The sequence below is a fragment of the Trachemys scripta genome, chromosome 4 (genome assembly GCF_013100865.1).
Source record: "Trachemys scripta elegans isolate TJP31775 chromosome 4, CAS_Tse_1.0, whole genome shotgun sequence".
Lineage (NCBI taxonomy): Eukaryota > Metazoa > Chordata > Testudines > Emydidae > Trachemys > Trachemys scripta.
The window spans coordinates 71,294,374-71,316,889 of NC_048301.1; the positions used below are offsets into that span (position 1 = coordinate 71,294,374).

General features: G+C 44.0%; 1 protein-coding gene across 30 annotated transcripts in view; it reads right to left on the reverse strand.

Moving 5' to 3' along the window:
• Positions 1 to 22,516, reverse strand: part of MADD (MAP kinase activating death domain) — a 112,108-nt gene that overhangs the window by 66,203 nt on the left and 23,389 nt on the right. For 12 of the 30 annotated variants that reach the window (XM_034769451.1, XM_034769476.1, XM_034769464.1 and 9 more), the window contains exons 3-16: positions 21,067 to 21,681; positions 18,455 to 18,758; positions 17,915 to 18,046; positions 16,965 to 17,078; positions 15,876 to 15,956; positions 11,218 to 11,274; positions 10,328 to 10,506; positions 8,433 to 8,668; positions 7,846 to 8,002; positions 6,570 to 6,673; positions 5,730 to 5,923; positions 3,952 to 4,232; positions 3,183 to 3,322; positions 486 to 587 (exon numbers count right to left, since the gene is read on the reverse strand). In XM_034769451.1, the coding sequence (XP_034625342.1) occupies positions 486 to 587; positions 3,183 to 3,322; positions 3,952 to 4,232; positions 5,730 to 5,923; positions 6,570 to 6,673; positions 7,846 to 8,002; positions 8,433 to 8,668; positions 10,328 to 10,506; positions 11,218 to 11,274; positions 15,876 to 15,956; positions 16,965 to 17,078; positions 17,915 to 18,046; positions 18,455 to 18,758; positions 21,067 to 21,681 (2,696 nt within the window). The remainder of the gene's footprint in view (positions 1 to 485; positions 588 to 3,182; positions 3,323 to 3,951; positions 4,233 to 5,729; positions 5,924 to 6,569; positions 6,674 to 7,845; positions 8,003 to 8,432; positions 8,669 to 10,327; positions 10,507 to 11,217; positions 11,275 to 15,875; positions 15,957 to 16,964; positions 17,079 to 17,914; positions 18,047 to 18,454; positions 18,759 to 21,066; positions 21,682 to 22,516) is intronic. The other 18 variants (XM_034769469.1, XM_034769468.1, XM_034769462.1 and 15 more) reach the window with 3 other exon arrangements.

Sequence of the window (22,516 nt, forward strand, 5' to 3'; positions counted from 1 at the left end):
ATGAGAGCTACTGTGCTAATATTTTGCTTCTCTTTAGGGGATTTTTGATCTGAAAGCTGAAAAAACACTTTACAAACATTCTTTAAGCCCCATAATCTCCATGGGAAGTAGGTGAGCATTATCTCCATTTTACAAATGGGGAAACTGGGACAGTGCTGAAGTGACTTGCCCAAATCTATATAGCAAGTTAGTGGTAGAGGAGGAGTAGAAGAACACAGAAGTCCTGGTTCCCAGAGTCCCCTACTCGAACCACTAAAGCGCATTAACATAGCACAGCAAGGAAACCTCTCCATCCCACAAAACACCCCAAGTGATGGGAAGAAGTCCTACCGAGAAAAATCAAAGAACTATCCAAGATGAACACTGATCCAAATCCCCAGAATGTCTTACACCCCCAAAATGCCATTTTGAGGGTGAATCCTTGGACTGCTTGGCAGCCAGAAGCATTGCAAAGGCAATAGCAGGCAAGGGGAGGAAGTGGTTACCTTTCAGGCTGGGGAAGGGAGTGTTCTTGTCTCTCCCAGCTTTGGTTGGTAGGGCTAAGTTGGACAAACTGAAACTTGTGCTGTGGTTCCTGTACAGGCTGCCTACAACAGAAGGTGAAACAATCAAATGTCTCTAGTGCTCAACATACACTCTCCCCTCACTCTTCCTGCAATTCATGCTTTTATTCAGATCTCAGTAGCTCCACATCCCCACTATTGGATTAACCCTCTATATTCTCTTGTGTCCCAAAAGCCAAACATGCCCTCTGCTTACAGTTTAAATCTTTCCTGCTAAAAGTCAGATTTTTTTTAAAGTCTGTAAAAATCCTATCTATTTTTTTATACGATGCTCATAAGTCATGGTATTCAAGCACCTTGCTGATGCTGCAAATCACTTTGGTATAGTAATATCCCACTCTCTACCCTAGATTTAGAGACACCACATTGTATCTTCAATGCTTCCAAACTTGATTCTCTACCTGGAATAATTTACTTGATACTACTTGAGAGAACAGAATTCCAAAACGATCATGAAAACATGCAATCCTGAGATGGGGTCTATGAGCAGGGCCTCATGTACTCTGACTCTGGAATCTGCTATGGAATCCATTTTTGTCACAGAATTCTGCTCCAAAATCTGAGCTTTCCATTTTTTTTTTTTTTTAATTGTGTTTCTGGCACTTATAGGCAGTAAAAAACAAACAAACAAAAAATACCCATGAAAACATGACTGACTGTAACTAACGCACTGCCATCTGCCCCAATCTGCAGATAGCCTGAAACAACCCCATTCATACGAGCAGGGCAGTTAACTGCCCTGAAAAAATGATCATTTAAAGATCAACAATTCACTATTTTATTCTATTTAAAGTCTTAGAGGAAAGGTCCTCTCATGAATTGGTTAAAAGACAGGAAACAAAGGATAGGAATAAATAGTCAGGTCTCAGAATGGAGAGAGGTCAATAGTGGTGTCACCCAGAGGTCTGTACTGGGACCAGTGCTATTCAACATATTCATAAGTTATCTGGAAAAAGAAGTAAGCAGTGAGGTGGCAAAATTTGCAGATGATACAAAACTATTCAAGATCGTTAAGTCCAAAGCAGACTGCGAAGAGCCAAAGGGATCTCACAAAACTGGGTGACTGAGGAACAAAATGGCAGATGAATTTCAATGTTGATAAATGCAAAGTAATGCACATTGGAAAACATAATCCCCACACTACATACAAAATGATGGGGTCTAAATTAGCTGCTATCACTCAGCAGATATCTTGGAGTCATTGTGGAGAGTCCTCTGAAAACATCCACTCAACATGCAGTGGCAGTCAAAAAAGCTAACAGAATGATGGGAATCATTAAGAAAGGGATTAATAATAAGACTGAAAATATCACAGTGCCTCTATAAATCCATGGTATGCCCACACCTTGAATACTGCGTGCAGATGTGGTCACCCCATCTCAAAAAGATATATTGGAATTGGAAAGGTACAGAAAAGGGCAACAAAAATGATTAGGGGTATGGAACAGCTCTGTAAGAGGAGAGATTAATAAGATTGATATTTTTCGGCTTGGAAAAGAGATGACTAAAAGGGGGTGTGATAGAGGTCTATAAAATCATGACAGGTGTGGAGAAAGTAAATAAGGAAGTGTTATTTACTCCTTCTCATAACACAAGAACTAGGAGTCACCAAATGAAATTAATAGGCAGCAGGTTTTAAACAAACAAAAGGAAGTATTTCTTCACACAATGCACAATCAACCTGTGGAACTCTTTGCCAGAAGATGTTCTGAAGGCCAAGGCTATAACAAGGTTTAAAAAAAGATCTAGGTAAGTCCATGGAGGATAGATCCATCAATGGCTATTAGCCAAGATCGGCAGGGATGGAGTCCCTAGCCTATGTTAGCCAGAAGCTGGGAATGGGCGACCGAGGATGGATCACTTGATGACTACCTGTTCTGTTCATTCTCCCTGGAGCACCTGACATTGGCCACTGTCGAAAGACAGGATACTGGGCTAGATGGACCTTTGGTATGACCCAGTATGGCCGTTCTTATGTTCTTGTGCTGCACCAATTACCATGGTATCAAAACACGTCGCTATTTAACTGTTAATCACTTTAGCAGAAATATCAAGGTAATGTGTTTATCTCACTACTCCTATGCTCCTCTAAGTGTCAAAAACCCCAACTACCCTCTCGCACAGCTTCTACTTCACCCCTGAAAACTTCTAGTATTCAGTCACATGTCAACAGAAAAATCTGCAAGTTATTAAAAATCGCGTATGTTGGGGTAGGATAAAGAAATTGAACTTAATATTGAAATAAACAACACGGGGGGAGCTGCATTGATTAACTGTTTCAATATAGAAAATAAATGCTCTAAATACCTCAATTTTCAAAATTTTAATGAAGCTGCCTCATAATTTCCAGTCTGCTACACCAGAGCACCAAAGAATCCAAAGCCCTTTCTACAGAATGTAGGCCCATATTACTGCAGAGTATGTAGGGCACTGTAAGGATAACAGGTCCTGTGACTCCCAGAATGACCTCTGGCAGAGCTGGTGAGAGATTGACAGCTAAGCTGCCATCTTGGGGAAGTTTCAAATTGCTCTCTCCCCTCCCCACTTCAGAAACACTAAGGTAGAATCTGCACAAACACTAAACATTAAAACCAGTTTAGAGGAGGCAACGGTACATACTGGCAAAAGACATAAGGCTCCCAAAACCTTCGCTGCTGTTGTTGGAGATGGTGGAATTTGGGGAGCTGCCCCGTGAGTCCGACTCCGCATCAGAGTCATTGGCCAGCTTTAAACTGTTAGGACGTAGTAGCTTCTGAGACCTGGGGGGAAAAAAAAAAAGGTTCAGCTATTACTCACACAAATGTACAGACTCCAGCTGCCATTAAATCCAACAGCAGGGAACTCCCACACTCATACAAGCTTCTAGGACCTATTCCACAGCAGTATTACCAAACTGGGGTTAAACAGAGGAAACATGAGGCACAAGTATATCCACGTTCATGTTTCTATTACCTGCCAGAAGGGCATACCATAACGATTCTGTGCTTAGAACCCTGAACATTTTTTTATTTTTAAATAAGATCACCCATCACTATGGTATCTGAGCGCAATGTCTCTTGATTCAGTGAGGCAAGTGTTCATATCCGAAACGCCACTGGAGATTTCCAAGTTCCTGCAGCCAATATCGAAGGATGACATCCTAGATCATTTTCAGGAAAATGTCAATAATTATGTCAGCCGCCCAAATTTAAACAAAAGTCTGCAGTTAGCGTCAGTGCTCAGCTAGGAGAGGCTGCAGCTGCTCAGCACCAACTGGAGGAGACTATCAGGACATGCCTGGGATGTAGGAGTTTCCTGGGGAAAAGACTGCTAAACACTGAAGTACTGGAACAAACAAATGTAACCTCACCACCCCTTTACTGAAGAGCAAGTGATGGGGGAGCCTTACCGATTCCCAGTCAGATTCTGGTTGAATCTTGGGGTGTAGCTCTCTTCCTGTTCCTCATCCTCTTCCTCAGTAGGAAACCCATACTGTGGTTCAAAGTATGGATTATCATACTCTCGTTTCTTCACCATTCCCTCCACAGAGCTCATGCTGCCAGCTGGGCTTTCACCATCACGACGTTCCAGATTCATCTTGGGGAAGTTTGGTTGCAGCGGCAAGGAGGGAAGGTGATTTGAAAACCCAGCAATCATCTTCTCCTCCATCTCCGCTGAATCTGCTGACTCCTGTGGACCAACCAATTCATCCATTTATCAATGCACACTCCCCATAGAAATATCGGATAGAGCAAGAAAAGCATTCTGAGGGACTCTGCATACCATTCCCACTACCAGCTCCTCTAACCTGGGCTTTAAGATATGCAGTAATAGTGCCTTGTTCACCTTTCTGGGGCTTTATTCCGCTGCCCGACAAATCTTATCATTAAATATTCCCTTCGTTTCAAGCTAATTGCTCTGTATCCCACTATCACGCGGTAATGGGGATAACTTCCTGTTCTTGTTTTCTCCGCTCTTCTGGCAAGTCTGCTCTTTTTCATTTTTATCAGACTATGTAAAAGCAGCTCCTCCCTCCGTCTCTCCCAGGATCTGTGTCATCATTATGTTTTCTCTCCAGGGGCAGAGTTGTACCTGTTATTCTGGGGTGGCTCCTCCAGGTCCACAGAAAGCAGCAAAGTTGCCTCCTTAGTTTTATATTCTATTTGCCCAGGGATCCAACTGATTATTAAAGTTTCCTATTGCCCCTTGATTCCTGAGACTCACTGTTTTCCAGAGAACCTCCCAGTTTGTATCCATGCGTCCCCTCCTTGAGAGCATCATTTATACTAACTCATCTCTGGCTTGTAGCCCTCACCATCCCACCATCTCCAGCTCACTGCTAAGCCTGCTTCTGTTCTGTGTGTTTGCCACTTCTCCCACTTAGTGTTCCCCACAAATCTGATCAGATTTAAATTTACAAAGTCTTCTAGACCCCTGTAGTATCCCCACTCACTACAGCCTTAAAAGCCAACCCCCTTTGAGGGATTTTTATCTAGCTGGTATTTGTCCAGCAAATACAAGAATATGAGTTACCGATATGGATGAGTCATTAAATTACTACCCCTTACAAGTATAAAAGAGTATGAAACTTATAATGTCTGACTGAAAAGCATATACACACCTCTACCCCAATAAAACGTGACCCAATATAACATGAATTCGGATATAATGCGGTAAAGCAGCGCTCCGGGGGGGCGGGGCTGCGCACTCTGGTTGATTAAAGCAAGTTCGATATAACACAGTTTCACCTATAACGTAGTAAGATTTTTTGGCTCCCGAGGACAGCGTTATATCAAGGTAGAGGTGTATCTTCTTCACGGTCTACCCTCTACCTACTAGCTCCATAATTTTACCATACCGGCTCTCCCATTCCCAGAACCAGCCCCACACAGTGCCAGATGGGTGAGGGAACTTACTCTCTCAGCTATAAGGCTTGGTGCCTCATTCCTAACCACGGGCTGATAAGGATAGGAAATACAGGTGCTTGTACTGAAAGGAAACTTTTCTGGTGACCATAATGCTGCAAGCAAACTCAGCCTTGTCTATGAAGAGGGTGAAAAATTCATCTACCCAAGTCCATTTAGTAGGAGTCACCCTCATCCCAATCCCATTTGCCTAGACTCCTCCCTCCTCCAGGTCCTAGCACCCTGTGCCTGAGCTTGTGTGTGCAATAGTCCTAGTACACACGTGATTCACCCCATGGATGACAGTGCTGGGGCTGCTACTGGCTGTAGTGCTGGAACTTGAGCGAGGCTGGTTGTTGTCCAGGGAGCTCTCGCTGTCCAGAGCCTGCGCATCCAGATCCCCTGAATATTCCTGGAAGTCATCAAACTCCACCTCACTGGCATCACCCAGGGCTGCATGTGTCAGAGGATCAACATCTGCAAACACACCACCAGGCATTAGAGACTGCTCACTACTCCCGCCGAATGCATAGTACCAACCTCCCATCTCATTAATGAACAAAAACTGCTCAGTGCCTTATTGTCCAACATGGGAAATGAGTTGGGGTTTCAATAACAGTTTCTTAAGGAAGAAAAACTACTATCCCAACAGAAACTCTTGTTGGCAGCCTCATCAGAAGCCAAGGCGAATTCTCTCTCTGTTCTCTACTAAAAATGGTTCTTTCTGGTCAGGGCTGATGATCACTGATTGGGTACTGTGAGGTAGGGGAAGCTTGCACTACTGGTGCCCAGGCTGCACATCTTCTATGGACAGAGCACGTTAGTTTCCTGGATTGTTAAACTAGCTCCTGTCACCAATACGACGTTCAGTTCATTCCTCTCTCCCAGAGATTTTTTGGAGAGTGATGCTCACAGAAAGGAGAAAGTTTCTTCCTCTGACTGTCCCAGGCTGCAGCAGAATAGGCTGAGAGTCTCTCTCCTGCATAAGAGCAGACCATAATCTACCTGCCTCCCACTCTGATGAAAGACTCAGAAGAGGCAACTTTCTCAAAGGGCAGGTGAATGGGGATGGAAGATCCATACAGGCCCAATGAAAGTGCAGCTTAGGAAGTTAGTTACTCACTTGGGGTATCGCCATTAATGTTACATTTCATCATCTCGCTGACAAAGTCACCAAGGGAGGAGTAGGAAGAACTTGAGTCATCATAATCCACGCTGTCGCTACCACTAGGATGAGAGAGAGAGATGAGAGGCAGCCAAACAGCAACACAGGAGCTGGATGCTACAAGATATGGATCATCAGCACTGCCCTATGGCCGTCCAAGCCTCATACTGCACCGATCCCTCCAAAAGGGTCATAGCAGAATGGCTGGCCACAAGCCGGAGGTAGAGGCTAATTTTTAAGAGAGTGCACTGTGACACTCTGCATCTCAAAGTAGCACCCTGGAACCCCATATTCACCACTGTCATATATGATATGCTTTGTACAAAGTATGCCTTGTGAGGTATCATTTTACAATTTTTGATCTGTTGAACATTAATATCCTGTTGGATTTTATGTGGTATCATTATAGGTGAAGTTATGAAGCATTGCTATATGTGTTACTGAAATATACTGTGAAGTTGGGAGATGCCCACAGCCAACCTTTCAATTGCAACAAAGGAGCTGCCAGATGTGCTGATAACCTATTAAAGGGAATCCACTCTCCCAGTGGCCATCTCAGAGACTTCTCAGAGAGAGCACATATGCAATGGAGACTGCTTGACCAATGGGGACTGCCTGATCCCCACGTCACAGCAAAGATCTTTCCAGCAAGCTGGAAGAAAATATAAAAGAAGGGAAGTGACATCATCACTCTTTCCTCCCCCTCCCCCAACTCAACATCTGGAAGACAAAAACTTTGAACTGGGGAAGGGTGGTCTCAGCCTGTGTAATGAGGAACTGTAACCAGCTTGTGCCACCTTTCATGGTAAGATACTGCTTGATTCAAATCCTGCATAATTTGTAGAATTTAGATTACAAATGTATTTGTATTGCTTAAGTAACCAACTTTGATCTCTACGCTTGCTACTTATAATCACTTCAGAGCCCTATTTTTCTGTAGTTAATAAATCTGTTTTATATTTTTCCTAAAACAGTGTGTTTTGGTTGAAGTGCTTGGGACATCTCAGCTCAATTTACAAAGGCTAGTGTGTGTCCATTCCACATTGAGAGAGTGGCAAACTATTTAATGAAGGAAGAAAAATTACTTTAGCAGCAGTGCTTTTTATAGACTGAAGAAATAAGGTGGGAGTTTTTGAGGTCAGAGAAACAGGTTGCAACAGCAAAGCAAGAGATGGCCAGAACATTTACAATGACTCTTAGTTAGCAATTGAATAGTGCCATGTTCCCCACCAACCTGTCATCAGTAGGTTCAGAATCTGTTTCCTTCTCTATGGGGACACTCAATGCCTCAGCCAGCTGGGAATTGCTATCATAGACACGGTAGTGGATTGGTTGAAGCTGGTGAGCATACCATTTTGGTTTGTCACCAATCAGGGCTGGGTCGAACATGTCTGCAAAGAAAACAGGAAAAAGGAGAGTTAAATGAACTTAGTTATTTGTATTATGGCAACCCTGAGAGGCCCTAATTAAATGGGGACTCATTGTGCTAGGCACTATAGAACCACATAGGAACAGAGAGTCCCTGTCCTGAGGAGCTTACAGCATGCAGACAGACAAGACACAAATAGGTAAAACAAACAACAGAGGCAGGGTAACAATGACAATAATCCAACAGAAACCCACAGCCAACTGGAACAAGGAGGTTTCAGTTCAAGACTCATTTCATGGACCCTTACTGGAAAAGAAAGTCCCTTCCACAGCAAGAATAGGCTCCATTGCTGGAACAGTGTGTTGACTAGCCAACCGCTTTCCCAGTAGTGTCTCCATATTAGAAGCTTCTGCATTAAACAGGCTGAGCAGAAAGGCAGGACCAGGACTTACTGTTGTGGATCCTTTGAAAAGCATAGTTAGTTGGGTTGAGTGACCACTCTCCGAAGTATTCCACTGCTTGTGTCCTAGACAGCTTGTCAGCGAAAGCTGTCTGCTTTGGCCTAGAGGCAAGAAAAGAATTGGCCTGAAAGGCCACCACAGGCCGGGGGAAGAGACGAAGGGTGCGGGTGTGCATCTGGAAACCCTGCAAAACATTTGGTGAGTTGAAGAATCTCACCATAGCAACCCTAAGAAGGAAAAAGATGGTAATATGTCAGATGCAGACATGGAACCTCAAAGGGGAGGGGGACAGACAGGGCCTTTAAATGTTACACAAAAGGCAACATTTCCACCCAGGAGTGTTTCTAAAAGGGAAGGGTGATACAAAATAGGAATGGGGACATGTGTGACTCCCACTGGGAAAAGGGGTTCTCTCAAGAAACTGCTTTGGTTTAACTTTCCTTTCCCTCACAGCAGGTGCTTTGTACGCCCAACTCACACAAGGATTGTCAGCCCAGCCAACTACTTCTGGCAAAGAAGCCCCTTCATGGCTGATCATCCCTTATATCTGCCAGTAGAGTTGCTAAGAAGAAGACAGGTTTCTGGGGATTACATTTCTTACATGAATATGACTCGTGGGAAGCAGCTAATACACTGGCGCGTGAGTTAACCTGAACTCACACTGTTAAGCTGCTGAGACCTAGGGAAGGCAGCTGAGATAAGCTATGGGGAAATGCAGGAAATGAACACATCACTTTGAAGTCTTAGTCATCATACAGTTTACTAATACACCCATACCTTCCTCCTTATCTGTCATTTCTAACTGATGAGCCCCTACCCTACAGCAGAAATTCTTATTATTAGTCCCTAAAAGCACAATCTTGCACTTTGTCCTATTAAATTTCCATCCGATTTCTATTACTCCAGTACTGAAGGTCATCCAATATTCTGGTCCTCCACTGTAGTGACGATACCTTCCAGCTTTGTGTCATCAGCAAATTTTATTAGCACATTTCTACTTTTCGTGCCAAGGTCATTAATGAAAATGTTAAATAACATTGGTCCCAAAAGCCACGCCAAGGACCTCCACTAGTATCCTCCCTCCAGCCAGACAGTTCTCCTTTCACTACAATCTCTCCATTAGCCAGTTCCTTACCCACCTCTCCAACCACTAATAATGTCCCATGTGGCACCACGCCAAATGGTTTACTGAAGTCCAGATGGGTTAGATCTACTGCATTTCTCTTATTTATAAAGATCAGTTATCTTAACAAAAGAAAGATATCATATTAGTCCGGCATGATCTACCTTTGGTAAACCCATGTTGCAATTGATCCTATTTTCCATTTACCTCCATGCCTTTAATTATTCTTTCCATCCAAATTTGTTCTAAAGCCTTGCATATTACTGAGGTCAGATTAATGGGTCTGAAGTTGCCTGGATCACTTTATTTTACTTTCTTAAATATAGATAGGACATTTGCTATTCTGCTGCCATATCATACCACCCCCATCTCATAGATTTATTAAAAACCCTTGCTACCAGACTAGCAATTTCATTCTCTTTCAATGTTCTAGGAGTGAGACTATCCAATCTCCTCATCTTGAGCCCTTCAAGTTTTGCTTCCCCTTTGGACATGGTAATTTCCATTTCTATAAATTCATTCTCATTCGCCATCCTGCCTTTACTGCCATGTTCTGCATCATCATCAGTGAGCCCCTGACACAAACTTCATGGTAACCACTGCCTTGACATGTTTATTTGAAGATAATTTTTTTTTGTAGCTAACATTCTGAAGGAGAGAGATACAGACTGGCTTACAACATGGCACCCTCAGAAAGCCCTGCACTTCCTTCTCAAGTGCAAACCTTATGGAGATTCAGCATGTAGGTGCCTAGTCAACTCACCTGGTGGCCACATCCACAGAGTCCACATCATTGCCATAGATCAGGGGGTTGAATTCCGTGGAAGGGGTGGACTGTAGACCATTCTGAGGTCTTCCCATGAGCAGTGGGATCTCCTGTCCCTCATGGAACTTCTCTAGGTTAAGAATAGGCTGGGTATTCAGACTCATACTGGCCAAGGCCTGAGGAGCAACAGGTCACATGCACAGTCAGCAAGAAACAATTATTCAGGCAAGAATATAAAGAGTAGAGCTGACTTGACCCCTGAGCAATCACAGCCCTTGTGCCAGGTTCTAGTGCACTCTCAGGAGTATGTCTACACCATTCTCTGCCGCACACTCAGCCAAGAAAGAAATCCCTTTGTTGGGTTCCTGGCCCTGCATTTGCTGGATTGCCCCATCAACCTCCTTACTGATGACACAGTCCTGGGAACAGCACACAGTGTCAGATTTCTGAATGGTTGATAAAAGTAAAAACAGATGCTTCCAATAGTCCAAAACCTGCCAGGTTCAGGGTGTGCAGCATTCTGGATCCCAGCAGCTTGTTGGAGATTTATTCCTATCTCCAGTAGTCAGAAATACACTCCTTAGACCCAATCAGCATAGCCATAATCCCAGGACATAAACCTGCAATTCTCAGTTTCTCACCTGGGTGAACTCTGTGCCTTTCTAGAGAAATAGTGTTATCCCAAGCCCTGATAGCATCATCTTGAAAGTGCACTTGAAGCAGTAAAGGTCCTAGTCGTACAACCAGATTGGTCCCAAATCTCCCCCATTTCTCCTCCTGCTCCTTGAGTCTCCTCCTCTAGCCTCCCTTTCAAAAGTCAATAAGTAAAGCACATAAGAAGAATAAAAATCATGGAAAGTTGAGGGGAAAAGAGTAAAATAAAGAACCTTGTTGTCAGGCGTGAGCAGCTGTTGCTGAGTGATTGCAGTCATGCTAACCAGACACTGGAGGCAAGATGGAAGATCACATGACAACATCAGCAGCCAATCAGAGCCAAGACGAACACATGACCACAGACAGATGGAGAAGAAAAAAAAAAACTATTACTACCAAATATCACAGATGAGAAAGGAAATAAAAGGGACCACAAATCAGTGCAATTCCTGAAAGAAACCAGCATGCTCCATCACCACTCATCTGCTCCCTACTAGACCCTCCTTCTTCCCAGAAAGTAATAACATTCCAGTCTCCTGGTTGTGAACAGAGACTTTTCCAATGAGACTTTAAAATCCAAGGTCCTTGCTGCTCTGCCTGGATATTAATGACCAGATGGCATTCTATGTAAAGGTTAGGTGTTAACCTCAGTGTCGTTGGCCAAAGTTTCCCCTTTCCACATTGCTGTGTGACAGTGGGTAGTTGGCATTCTCCCTTCCCCAGCAGTGGTCAGGTATGTTCTGAGCTTAGTTGATTGCTCTGGAATCCTTGGACAGAAGTTGCCAAAGGAATATCACATTTTGTTCTACTAATGTTCAACCTCTCCTCAGTGTTTGGGAATTTTGCTGAACAGCCCTTAAACTGTAGGGAAAAACAGGTTTTGGAGTAGCAAGTGTAGTTTCCACTGCAGGATCATTTTCTGGTGAAAGCAGCAGGGCATCTGGGATCCTAAATAAGGTTATACAAATTGCTCTACAGAGGCAGAAATAGCAGCCCTCACCAACACACTTTACCTTTAGGTAGTGCATGCAGTGTACAGAAGGAGAAAAATAGAAATAAAGAGATAAAATCTGCTTGATAGGACAGCCAACCCTGTCCCAAGCTGATTAATGGCTTATCAGGATCTGAGAGGAGGCAGTGGGACCTCATTTATGGAAAGAGGGAAAAGTTTATTTGAGAGAGACAGAAAGAGAGGAGTCAAGTCCAAGTCCAAAGGCCACATTGTGTGTGCCAAGGAGAGGCCTGGAGCTTTTATGCGGGTGAAAACAAGATGTGGGGTACTAACTAGACCCCCAAACTGCAGCAAGAGATGGAGACTGGCTGCAAAACCCTAAAGCATATCTCAAAGAGTCCCTTTGCTGGCCAACTATAGTCACTGAAACTGTAAAGTTCCCAGGGATTTTTCTTTTTTCCCCACCCACTCACTACTCTAAAGGAGAGGAGAAGTGAGCCGTTTCTGAAAAAACTGTCTATGGCTACTTCAAAGAAAAACCAGCAGGGCACAATTTCGGAGCCCAGGTCAACTGACTCAGGCTTGGGTTGCAAGGCTAAAAAATACAGTGTAGATATTCCCATTCAGGCTAGAGCCCAGAGTCTGAAACCCAGAGAGGTGGGAGGATCTTGGATCATAGGCTCCAGCCCAAGTCGGAACACCTACATTGCTATTTTTAGCCCAGCAGCCCAAGCCCCTTGAGGTCAAGTCAACTGACTAGGGTTCTGAGATTCAGTGCTGAGGGCTTTTCTTTGCATGTACACACCCCCTTAAGCAAAAGCAGAACATTAGAATGACCATACTGGGTCAGAACAATGGTCCATTTAGCCCAGTATCCTGTCTTCCAATAGAGTATTCCAGTAACAGATGCTTCAAAGGGAATGAACAGAACAGGGCAAGCATCATGTGATCCATCCCATCCTCCAGTCCCAGAATCTGATAGTCAGAGACCTAGGGACACCCAGAGCACAGGGTTATATCCCTTACTATCCTGCCAATAGCCATTCATGGGCCTATCCTCCATGAACTTATCTAATTCTTTTTTTCATCCAGTTATAGTTTTGACCTTCACAACACCCCCTGGCAACAAGCTCCAAGGTTGACGACTTCATTGTGTGAAGAAGTACTGCCTTTTCTTTGTTTTAAACCTGCTGCCTATTAATTTCACTGGCTGACACCCTGGTTTTTGTGTTACGCAAAGAGGTAAATAACACTTCCTGATTCACTTTCTCGACACCATTCATGATTTTATAGACCTCTATCATATCCCCCCTTCAATCGTCTCTTTTCCAAGATGAAATGTCCCTGTCTTTTTAATCTCTCCTCAAATGGAAGCTGTTCCATACCCTTCATAATTTTTGTTACCGTTCTCTGCACCTTTTCCATTTCTAATATAACTTTTTGAGATGGGATTCTGTGTGCAGTTCTGGTCACCCTAAGTGCGGGCGTACCAGTTACATAGTGACATTATGATATTTTCTGTCTTATATATCCATTACTTTCCTAATGTTTCCTAACATTGTTAGCTTTTTTGACTGCCGCTGCACATTGAATGGGTGTTTTCAGAGAACTATCCACAATAACTCCAATATCTCTTTCTTGAGTAGTAACTGCTAATTTAGAGCCCATCATTTTGTACGTATAGTTGGGATGTTTTCCAATGTGCATTTATCAATACTGAATTTCATCTGCCATTTTGTTGCCCAGGTATCCAGTGTTGTGAGATCCCTTTTTAACTCTGCACAGCCTGCCTTGGACTTAACTATCTTGATTAGTTTTATATCATCTGCAAACTTTGCCACTTCATTGTTTACCCCTTTTTCCAGATCATGTATGAATATGATGAACACCGCTGGCCCCAGTATACATCACTGGGGGACACTATTTACATCTCCATTCTGAAAACTGACCATTTATTCCTACCATTTGTTTCTTGTCTTTTAACCAGTTACTGATCTGTGAGAGAACCTTCACTCTTATCCCATGACAGCTTATTGTGCTTAAGAGCCTTTGGTAAGGGACCTTGTCAAAGGCTTTCTGAATGTCCCAGTACACTATATCCACTGGAAAACCTTTTGTCCACATCTGTTGACCCCCTCAAAGAATTCTAATAGATTGATGAGGAATGATTTCCCTTTACAAAAGGCCTATTCACTCTTCCGCAGCAAATCATGTTCATCTGGGTCTCTAATAATTCTGTTCTGTACTTCAACCAATTTGTTGAAGTTGAAGTTAGGCTTACTGGCCTATAAGTGCCAGGGTAGTCTCTGGAGCCTATTTTAAAAAATGGTGTCACATTAGTTATCCTCCAGTCAGCTGGTACAGAATCTGATTTAAGTGATAGGTTACATATCACAGTTAGTAGCTCTACAATTTCACATCTGAGTTCCTTCAGAACTCTTGGGTGAATACCATCTGGTCCTGGTGACTTACTACTGCTTAATTTATCAATTTGTTCCAAAACCACCTGTAATGACACCTCAATCTGGGACAGTTCCTCAGATGCATCACCTAAAAAAAATTGCTCAAGTGTGGGAATCTCCTTCACATCCTCTACAGTGAAGACCGATGCAAAGAATTAATTTAACTTCTCTGCAATGGGCTTGTCTTCCTTGTGTGCTCCTTTAGCACCTCAACCATCCAGTGGCCCCATTGATTGTTTAGCAGGCCTTCCTGTTTTTGATGTACTTAAACATTTTTGCTGTTAGTTCCTGAATCTTTTGCTAGTTGGTCTTCAAATTAATTTTTGTCCTATTTATACTTTTACACTTGACTTGCCAGAACTGATTCTCCTTTCTATTTTCCTCAGTAGGATTTGACTTCCAATTTTTAAAGGATGCCTTTTGGTCTCTGCTTCTTTTACTCTGTTGTTTAGCCATGGTGGCATTTTTTGGTTCTCTCACTGTTCTTTTTAATTTGGGGTATACATTTAATTTTATGGTGTTTTCAAAAAGATTCCATGCAGTTTGCAGGCATTTCACTCTTGTGACTGTTCCTTTTAATTTCCATTTAATTGTCTTCCTCAGTTTTGTGTAGCTCCCGTTTCTGAAGTTAAATGCTACTGTGGTGGGGCTTCTTTTGTATTCTCCCCCCACCCACAAGATGTTAAATTTAATTATATCATGATTGCTATTACCGGTTCAGCTATATTCACAGAACGAGATCCTGTGCTCCACTTAGGACTAAATCAAGAATTCCCTCTCCCTATGCGGGTTCCAAGACTAACTGCTCTAAAAGCCTGCAGTGTTGTTATTCAGGTGCTCTAACCTGGGAGCAGCAGGGGAGAAGCCTACCAGACACCCTCTAGAAGGACTCTCTGAAGAAATAAGCATCTTAAACAGGTAAAATGAGAAATTTCCAGCCCCGCACTCCCCTAAGCAAAGCGGGGGGGGGGGGGGGGGGGGGAGGGGAAAGAGAGCAAATGGAAAAACAACTGAAGAAGATGAAGACCTCTGGGGAGATTTACAGGGAGCTCTGCAAACAAGAGAATAGCCTCAGGTTTTGGTCAGTCTAGAAGGAGCGCTGTTTGAGAAGGAACCATATGGCCTATGGGTCTCAAGGAAGTATGTCCTTGCAACTTTGTTACTCAGTTGCCCATGCTGACAGAGTCCACTGCCACATTCAGAGTAGGAGGCCTCCCCAGGCCGGGTGGTTAGCTGACTGAGAGGCAGTTGACTGAACAAGAGGGATCTTCCAGCACTCTGCTTTCTCTACCCAAAGTCAGTCTCAAGTGTCTGGCACCACGGTATCCAAGTGCCAAATGGCTCCTTATAGAATGTGCTATGCTAGACGCACTGATCTGCACAGCTGCCCTCTTACATAGATCAGCACCTGCTGAGTTGAGGCAGTGTAGCTAGTCTGATGCCCACTCCTCACCAGACCCCTGGAGTGGCCACTTACCTGTTTCAGGTGTTTTTTAAGCTCTAATGCCTCTGGCTCTGGCAGGACTGGCAAAGATTCTGCGTTCGTGGGAACAATCACCTGGAATTAAACAGCAAAACAATTCTAGATAGTAGCCACCCCCAGGCTGGAGTCCTATGCTTTATGAGACATGATAGGGACCAAAGAACAAAGGCTGCAGAAGACTTAGGCCTGGTCTACACGGGGGGAGGAAGGGAGACACGACTCACCTCGCGTCCTCACGGCACGGGGTCAACTGCTGCCGCTCCCCCGTCGACTCCGCTTCCGCCTCTCACCGCGGTGAAGTACAGGAGTCGACAGCAGAGCAATCAGGGATCAATTTATCGCATCTACACTAGACGCGATAAATCGATCCCCGATAGATCGATCACTACCCACCGATCTGGCAGGTAGTATAGACGTACCCTTAGATAGGATCAGTACTTCGATTTTCACTCCCTTGGGGTTAGGGAGAAGTTACTTTACCCTTCACAAAAAAAATTCAAACTTTTCTTAACACACTCAACATTCAGATTCCCAGTTTATTAGAGGATGTTAACTGTGTTTCCCTTTAAGCAGCATTGTTAATACCACCATGTACAGTTGCTTATAAGGTCCTCTTTGAGTTATCACACCAAATGCTGCAGGAAGACACTTACCAGATCTAATTTCCTCTCTCCTCCAAAGGCTGTAAAAAAATAGGGTCCTGACTGCCAAGTAGACTATGTGGTTTTATAACTCCTGTGAGAGTTTATTTTCCCCGTGCAGTTTCTCACAGGGCAGGCAGACTGAGTGCTTTAAATTTGCCCTAACTGCTACATTATTTCTATTATAATGATTTAAGAAAAAAATAAATTTCACTCAAAAGTCATTTTCAGCTGAAATAGGAGGAGGGGTGTGGGAAAGGGGACCTCAAGACAGGGCTTAGAAAACCACGCAGTAAAAGCATTGGGGCAGCAGATGTGACTGCAGTCGTTTGTGCACTTGGGCACGTGCACTGCATTTCTCAAATCCACCATGGGAATTGGGGTTTCCACTAAACTGTCCCCTCTCATCAAAACCAAAGGCTCCTGAGCACAGATCACTTACCTTATTGGTGTCCAGGTCAACAAGCCACACATCATCAGGCATTTTAAAGTCTAGTTTGTAAAGGAAGAAGCTGGCTGGGACCCCAATGATGTAAGGTGTGGGGGCCAATAGTAACTAGAGGACAAAAGGAAAGAATAAAGGGAAAGATCTGTATTGGTAATGCTCACACCTTGCTTCCTAAATACATTATCTACAATCCAGTTACAAGAGAGGGGACAACACAAAAGGTACCAGCCAGTTATCACAGCAGGCATCCATCCCACAGCTCTCAGAGTTCAACAGAAGGACACAAAGAGGACAAAAAACTCAAATGTCCTGGAGAAGGAGGAATGCAATTTTTCCAGCAACCATCCAGGTGGACACGCTTTCCTTTGGTGAAGTAACCAGCCTCTTGGGAAGGGAAAATTGTTTAGAAGAAACCCAACAGCTCGCTGCTCTACTCATGGGCCCAGTGGGGAAAAAGTTCACAGCAGAGCCCAAGCTAGACAGGGAACAAGTCACAGACACAGACAGATACAGCACAAATGCAGAGTCTGAATGTATTTTGTACTGATTGAAGGTGCTGATTCCACTGCTCTGGGAATAAAGCCATTTTTTAAAAAAACTAGTTCAATTTCAAGCTGATGGTGTCGCTAAGGCAGCACAGGCAATGAAGTATTTTAAAATCTACACTGAAAAACTATGAAGCGATATAGGAAGTTGTTCCTGACAGCAGGAGCTGCAGAGAAGGCAGCTCTCACACCTACACTGACCAGACTGTGTGAAGGGATCAAAATAATATCGGGTTGCTATTGACTTGTAGTAGATTAAGACCAACCACTTGGAGATGGGGCCTTTTATTCCCTAAAATATCAGGTCAGCCCACACTAGACAGAGTTCTTACAGCAGAAGAATGCAGGACAGAACTGAAGTTGCAGCTGATGATTGGCTGATGAGATAATGTAACGTACCTGTTCTGCAGAAGCCATGCAGGTGGGGAGCAGTGGGATCACTGGGAACATGTACTCTAGTGGATAGATCATAGCCACAAATGCCATCACGGACATGGAGAGAGCATTATAGTCTCGGGACTGCAGCACCACCTGTAGCCAAGAAAACTCATGTTAGCACTATATCCATCATTCATCCAGCCCAGGGATTCCCACAAAGGAGCTCAGGTCCCAAAGTAAACCTCTCCTGATGCTTCCACAGGGCTATGTGAGACCTTGCTCTGCCTCCATGCGACTTGGCTGTTATTAGATGGGCGGACCCTGCATCAGCAAAAGTCTTTCCACAAACAAACCGCTGAACACTCTGCACAAAAAGCAAGACCCTCCCAGATTGGAACCTCAAGTGGGGCCTCCCAAATGCAAACTGTTCCTAGAACTGCAGAGGGACATCAGTCCTATTCACCAACATTGTTAGATTTCTAATTAGTTTTGTACTGGTTAGTAGCCATACACCGACCGACTGACCAATCAAAACAAAAACAAACATCTTCTCCCTCTCACCTTGTGCTCCAGCAGGATGCAGGACAGCACCTGCAAACAGGCATCCACTCCCAAAAGTTCCAAGGGCAGATGCAAGGGGAAATCCACCAACGTGAAGCGGGATGGGTCAGGAAGAGCAAACGTCAAAGCTGGTTGCAAATCATGTGGTAAGACTTCCACATCCACTCGCTTCTGGCCTGCAACAGGTACAGGTGAGCGGAGCAGGCGATAAATCCAGGCCTCTATCTCACGCAGGTCATGTAGCAACGCACTGGATTTCTCTTCCACTAGGAGAGCACCTGTGAAAATCCGCCACATGGTATCCCTGTGTGGGGAGAATGACAAGGTTAACACAGTCCCATAGAGACATTCTGCAGCTGCTCCACTCAGAATTTTGCCAGGCTCCTCCATGGAAAGCTAGATTACCCAAAGACTACAAGGCAGCAGAAAACAGTGTAACATAGTCCTCACTGTCCAGCCAGGGAAGAGGAAGGATTAGTAAGTGTTGAAATTACTCTGTTAAAGCAAAGTCACTAGGAACATAAATCTTGCGGTGGTGAAAACAGTCACAGCTATACCACCTTGGGCTAGGGTCTCATCAGATCTCATTAGCTAAACAGTGTCCAGATCTCCTAAGAAACCCCAGAACAGGATTCAGTAGGTGGCACTCCCCATGAGACTTCAATGAATCAATGTCCCAGCAAGGTTTTATAAAACTCTGTACTGCTAGAGGCAACGAAACCAGAGCCCGAACAGTTAAAAATCCCAATGCATTTTTCAGAAGAATTTGAGGATCCTGGCATCTGGCCCAAATTCCAATTCAGGTAATTACATTGAGCTTCATTAAATTTCTCCAGCAGTTTTCATTTTATTTTTTTTCCCCCTACTTCCTGACCTAAACTGTTGAGCAATGTTGCTGTGACCTGTAAAACAGCTAAAGTGTCCCATTTCTTTGATAGAAATACAGATTCCTCTAGCTAGTCTGTGAAGTTCCTTAGCATTTTAGGGAAATGGATGGCATGTAAAGAGAATAATCTCATCCTCAAGCCCTTCTACAATATTCTAATCTGGCAAAGTGATTAAGCATCATTTCCCATTTGGAGAGCTGAAGGTCTCTCCCCTTCAGCTAGTGTACACAGATCCCACTGAAGTGATACAGCCCCATGTTAGAGGTAGGGCCAGGTAACTATTCCGGCATACATGTTTATTCTTTAGGGATTTAGTCCCATAGGAAGTTGGCTCCCAAGGACCCACCTAGAAAGATAGATAAGAAAGAGATGGGAGTCAAATAGCAGACAGAATTTTGAATTTAAGAGTACTCTCGTGGGTAGAATACCACAACTTTGGTTTTAGGAACAATTTTATCTTCCTTTTTTTTTTTTTAAAACTCTCCCCTATCTGTTGCTCAGCTTCTCTTAACTCCCGAATGGCCGTTTCTCTCTCTAAAGTGCCGTTAGAATCAGAGAAGTAACTGAAATCGATGAGATTCCAACTTTATTCTGTCTCAGTGTCTAACAGAGCTCATTTTACAACTCAGCTAAAGCCAGAGAGCCACAAATTTCCATCTGAAAATCCAACTAATTTTGTTCTGCCTCTGATGTTGGCACCAAGAATGATTCTGACACTGGAATTTGGCTGGCAAATTCACTGACGATGCAGGGGGCAGAATAAAATCCATTTTGCTCTCTTATGGTAGTATAGCACCTGAGGAGATTTAAGGTGTAACATTATTACTAGCAGATCATTGCCCTGATGGCAGGGATAGCTTCTTCTACACCCACCCACCAAGTCAGACCTGGGACCACTAGCAAGGTATTTATAGAATCAGAAATTAGAGATAAGACTATAACCCAGCATATGGGTCTGACATCAGGGCAGGATTGTTTCCTATTGTATATGTTCTACCTTTTGCAGTGAACACAATAATCCAGGTGCAGTCACACTATTGCTGTAGAAAGAGGTACTATGCCTTCCCAGCTCCATGGTGAAATATACTTTTGTGTATGCATCCCATATAACTCGGATTTTTGGCGACCATTTCACATTTTAAGTTCATGTTTCATTTATCACAACAAACCACCGGTTAGTCTCTCTCAGCTATTCCCGCTGCTGAGGTTTCTTCCTTCCCATTTAGCGTTTATTTCAGATTATTTTTCCTCAAATGCATTAGCTACATTTTTCCCCGAGTTGAAATTCTTTGCATTATTTTCTTCTTATGATTCTAATTTCTGTCTCTGTACCTCCATGGTCAAAATTATATCAGTCATGGTATGAATCACCATGGCACTCAGATGCCACAGAGATAACCACAGTATCAATGTCCAGATTTAGAAAGGAGAGATCAGATTTAGATAGAGTTATTAGCAGGGTACCGCCTCTGTTTCATGTAGGTGCACTACTGTTTAAAATAAAATCCAATTATTGAATTAGACAACTATGAATTTTTACAAAAATTATCACAGATCCCTCCCCCTTGCAAATTAGAACAGAAACATCTCAGCACAGACAAACAGTAACCACCTCCACTACTCCTGCAAACACATACATACAGATCATTTAGAGCAGAGGCTGAAGCACAGAACTGCAGCCCTTGGAGAGTAAGAGAAATGGCCTTTCTCCCCCACCCCACATACCTCTGCACTCCTCGAGGGATCCCCAGCTTCTTGCCCAGCAGCCTCTCACTGCAGCAGTCCACTAGCCTCTTCAGGATGTATAAACACTCGCGGAAGCTGGAGAAGAAGGGGTAATGACTAATGATGCACAGGGAAGTCAGGGTGCTGTTCCGGGAGTGATGGCTGCCTCTGGCCACACGCTTACTGCGTGGTGACCGGTTCACATCTGGAGTGGACTCTGTGCTTGGTGTGTGCAGTGAAGAGCCACTCTCCGAACTCTCATTGCCCACCTCCTCTTGGGCAACGGAAGCATCCCCAGGTTTGGGGGGTTTTTGTCCATCCCGAACTCGATGCCCACCAGTGCCTTCTGCTTTCTCTTTGGGCACTCGCTTCTGGAAGGATCGGTAGAAGTTGACACAGATCCCATAGCGAATGACGCCCGAATCCTTGTCTGTGAGTGTGAAGACAAAGGAGGTGTCATCTCGCAGACTCATGCGTTTTTGCCGTACACTCAAGCATCCCTCCGGCTGACAGAAGAACACCACATCAGGAGGCAAAGGGAAATCTGAATGGTCTTCCAGAGGGTAACGTCGGAGCAGCTCAGGGGTCTGGGCCACACTATCGCTGCTTGGCTGCCTAGAAAGAACACAATCACACAATTACTTAGCTGGCCAATTCCAACATAAACCTTGGCACATGCAACCTGTCTAGTCCATATGGAACCAGCTTCAACCTTTGCCTTCTCCCCAGTACCTAAAGGGAGCACAGCTTCTCAGTCAGTAGACATACAAGGAGGCCCAAGACCACAGGGGGACCAGAATCATCATAGGAAAGGAAAGAATGGTTTATAATGTCAATACTGAGGTGCAAGGGGGAGCGGACATCCCCGAGAGTTAGTAAGAGGAAGAGATCCATGGGTGCGTCACTGTGGGAGAGCATCCTCTTGAGAAGGGAAGTTTCCCTGATTTTGATTTATAAAATGCAACCAACTATATACATCTCTGGGTAACACTTAGCCAGAGAAGACACTGATTTTTTTCTCCTCCAGACTTGGCCCTGCGAGCATAAACTCAGCCAGCTTGGTCCAAATGCAGGTCGTTTTTACCTGAGAAATATATGGAAAATTCAACCAGAAAAACTGGAATCAGATCCCAACCAGTGGCAACAGGAATTTACCAAACTTTCAGTCCTTCGAAGCAGCTCTGTAGAACTGGACAAGGCACCTTCATCACAGCAATGGCAAATTGCTTTAAACTGACTCTAAACTGAGTGAGACTCCCCATCACTGTCATGCTAACCTATGTCCCATATGTTCCACCTGTCACAGGTCACCTACAAATCACTCTGACCTATGAGGACAACATACTGCAAGAGAAAGTTTAGGAGCCTCAAATTATCATGATGTCCTACCAGGGCATGCAAAGTGGGCTCTGGCTGCAAAGGAGAACTCAGACAGAGACTGGCCCAGCAG